At 40.3% G+C, this 2,580-nt stretch overlaps 1 protein-coding gene across 1 annotated transcript; it reads left to right on the top strand.

Annotated features, from left to right (window-relative positions):
- Nucleotides 1-1,941: 1,941 nt before the first annotated feature.
- On the top strand, nucleotides 1,942-2,358 carry LOC143634988 (uncharacterized). Its single transcript, XM_077102920.1, has one exon. The coding sequence runs from the start codon at nucleotides 1,942-1,944 to the stop codon at nucleotides 2,356-2,358; it is 417 nt and encodes a 138-aa protein (XP_076959035.1).
- The last annotated feature ends 222 nt before the right edge of the window (nucleotides 2,359-2,580 follow it).

Below are 2,580 nucleotides of genomic sequence, written 5' to 3'. Positions count from 1 at the left end.
TGAACTGACATAAACCGAACAAGCATTTTGGAACATTATGATCATTATGATTTTTAACAGTAAGTATGAGTTAATAAATTCATATTTTTAGTGTTAACTAATTTTCCAATTTAGTATGGGTTAACTATTTTAGTGTTAACTAAAATAGTAAGTATGAGTTAATAAATTCAGATTTTTAACAGTAAGTATGAGTAAACGCAACTTATGATTGAACTGACATAAATTGAACAAGCATTTTTACAATCCTTGTGTTCTTCATTAGAGCTCCATCGATTGTCGTTCTTTATGGTCATATGTGCAACTTGTTCTGCAATTGTTTGGCAAATATATGAATGCAGTATTGATTTTAATATATGGATGTATGTTTATGAGTAGTTCTTCTTTTATTTAATTATTTATTAGTTCTTAACAGTGAAGCTCCATCCTGTCAAAGATTTGTCCCACTTCTTCGACTTTCTTGTTTTTACAAAACCCGTCTATAAGTGTGTTGTAAGTTATCACGCTTCGTGGGCAATTGCTTGATTCGGTTTTGTTAAATAACCACCATTTCCGTTTCCGTTTCTCCGTGACCATTTTCGTTTCCGTTTTCGGAACCACCACCATTTCCGTTTCTCCGTCGGTCAGCAAGCAGGGTTTCGTCAGATCTATCATCACCAACGTCAGTTTTGGCCGCCGGAAAAAGTGATTAAGCCAAAAACTAACCCAAATAACGAACCGGGGTTGAGTTGCCATCTACTTAACGCCGTCAGTCTCACCCTCGTGTTTCAGCAGTCTCGTGTTGCTGGATTCTTTTTTCCGGCGAACACCATTCCGGCACACATTTCCGGCGACCTAGATACGACCGCGACCTAGATAAGCAATTTCTGTTTTTTTCCTATTATTATTATTATTGTTATTGTTGTTGGTATTATTATTGTTGTTGTTATTATTATTATTATTATTATTATTATTATTGTTATTATTATTATTATTATTCTCTGTGTGCAATTATCACCTATTTGTTAAGTGTACATTAGGCAAATTTTTATAACACCTTTTCATCAACGTCTGTTCGTGGTGTGTTTGCGTTGGTTCTTGGTGTTTTCTTTTGCTTTAAAAAGTTACAGTTAATTGTAACCATAGACGGCATTAGTCATGTCAGTCCGCTGAGATCGTGTCCAAGGACGAGGGGTGCGGGAAAGGGAAATGGTAGGGGATATTGTTTGAGAGTGGCATCATGGAATGTAGGGACTCTAAGTGGTAAATTGTTGGAGGTGATAGATGCTCTTAAGAGATGTAAGGTTCATATAGCGTGCCTCCAAGAGACTAGGTGGAAGGGACAGAGAGGCGTAGAGAGAAATGGGTACAAGCTATTGCATTCGGGAGAGGATGGAGCTAAAATGGAGTAGGATTTCTAGTGGCTATAGAATTGCATAAGAATGTGATTGAGGTGAAAAGATATAACGATAGGGTGATGGTATTAAGGTTAGTGTTAGGAGTCGAAGTAGTGGTTGTGGTTTTCGCTTATGCACCACACGTGGGACTAGGAGGCCAAGAAAAGAGGGAGTTTTGGGATTGCCTAAATGGATTAGTGAGGGTTGTATCTACGGAGGAGACCATTTTCGTAGGAGGTGATTTCAATGGTCATATCGGCAAGGATAGTGATGGCTTTCAGATAGTTCATGGAGGTTTTGGTTTTGGGGATAGGAACGAACCTGGTAGAGATCTTTTAGATTTTGCCGTGGCCCATGACCTAGGTATCATGAACTCTTTCTTTAGGAAAAGGGACTCAAACCTAATCACTTTTACTAGTGGGGGAAGGAATACACAAATCGACTATCTCTTAATGAGCCAACACGATCGAAGACGGTGGAGAGACTGCAAGGTGATATCGGGGGAGACCGCAGCAGCTCAGCACCATTACTGGTGGCAGATGTAGTACTGAGAGAGAAAGTGACTATGATGGAGAGAAAAGGGCGACAAAGGATAAGATGGGGAAATTTGAAGGGCAACAACATTACGATGTTCAAGGACAATGTCATCTCGACGACAACAATTCATCTTGTTGGGGACGCAAACCAGATGTGGGAGGATATGGCAGCTTCTATCACTCGAGTGGCAAAGGAGACGCTAGGGGTCACGACAGGCAGGACAACTGGGGACAAGGAATCTTGGTGGTGGAATGAGGATGTGCAGAGCAAGATCAAGGATAAGCAACAGAGTCTTAGGGATCTTTTAAGGTGCACAAATGAGGGGGAGCGTTGGAGGTTGAGGGAGAAATACAAAAACGCTAGGAGAGAAGCGAAGAAGGCGGTGACAGAGGCAAAAAATACAGCGTATAGGGAGCGTAGAAGACATGACCTAGGAGGGGGAGCATGATATGTTCAAGATTGCTAAAGCCAGGGAGCGTAGAAGACATGACCTAGGAGTAGTGAAATATATAAAGGGAGAGGATGGACGTGTCTTAATCAAGGAACAAGACATTAAACAGAGATGTCAAAATTATTTTAACAGTCTTTTTAATGGTAGACATACCTACCAACGAGAAACAGACAACCCTGTTACACAGAGACAACAAAGAAATAATTCCTACTGTAGAGG

The sequence above is a fragment of the Bidens hawaiensis genome, unplaced genomic scaffold (assembly GCF_021521415.1).
Source record: "Bidens hawaiensis isolate Kalapana, Puna unplaced genomic scaffold, B.hawaiensis_p1.1 tig00007372_1, whole genome shotgun sequence".
Lineage (NCBI taxonomy): Eukaryota > Viridiplantae > Streptophyta > Magnoliopsida > Asterales > Asteraceae > Bidens > Bidens hawaiensis.
This window is presented reverse-complemented; position numbering and strand designations above follow the sequence as displayed.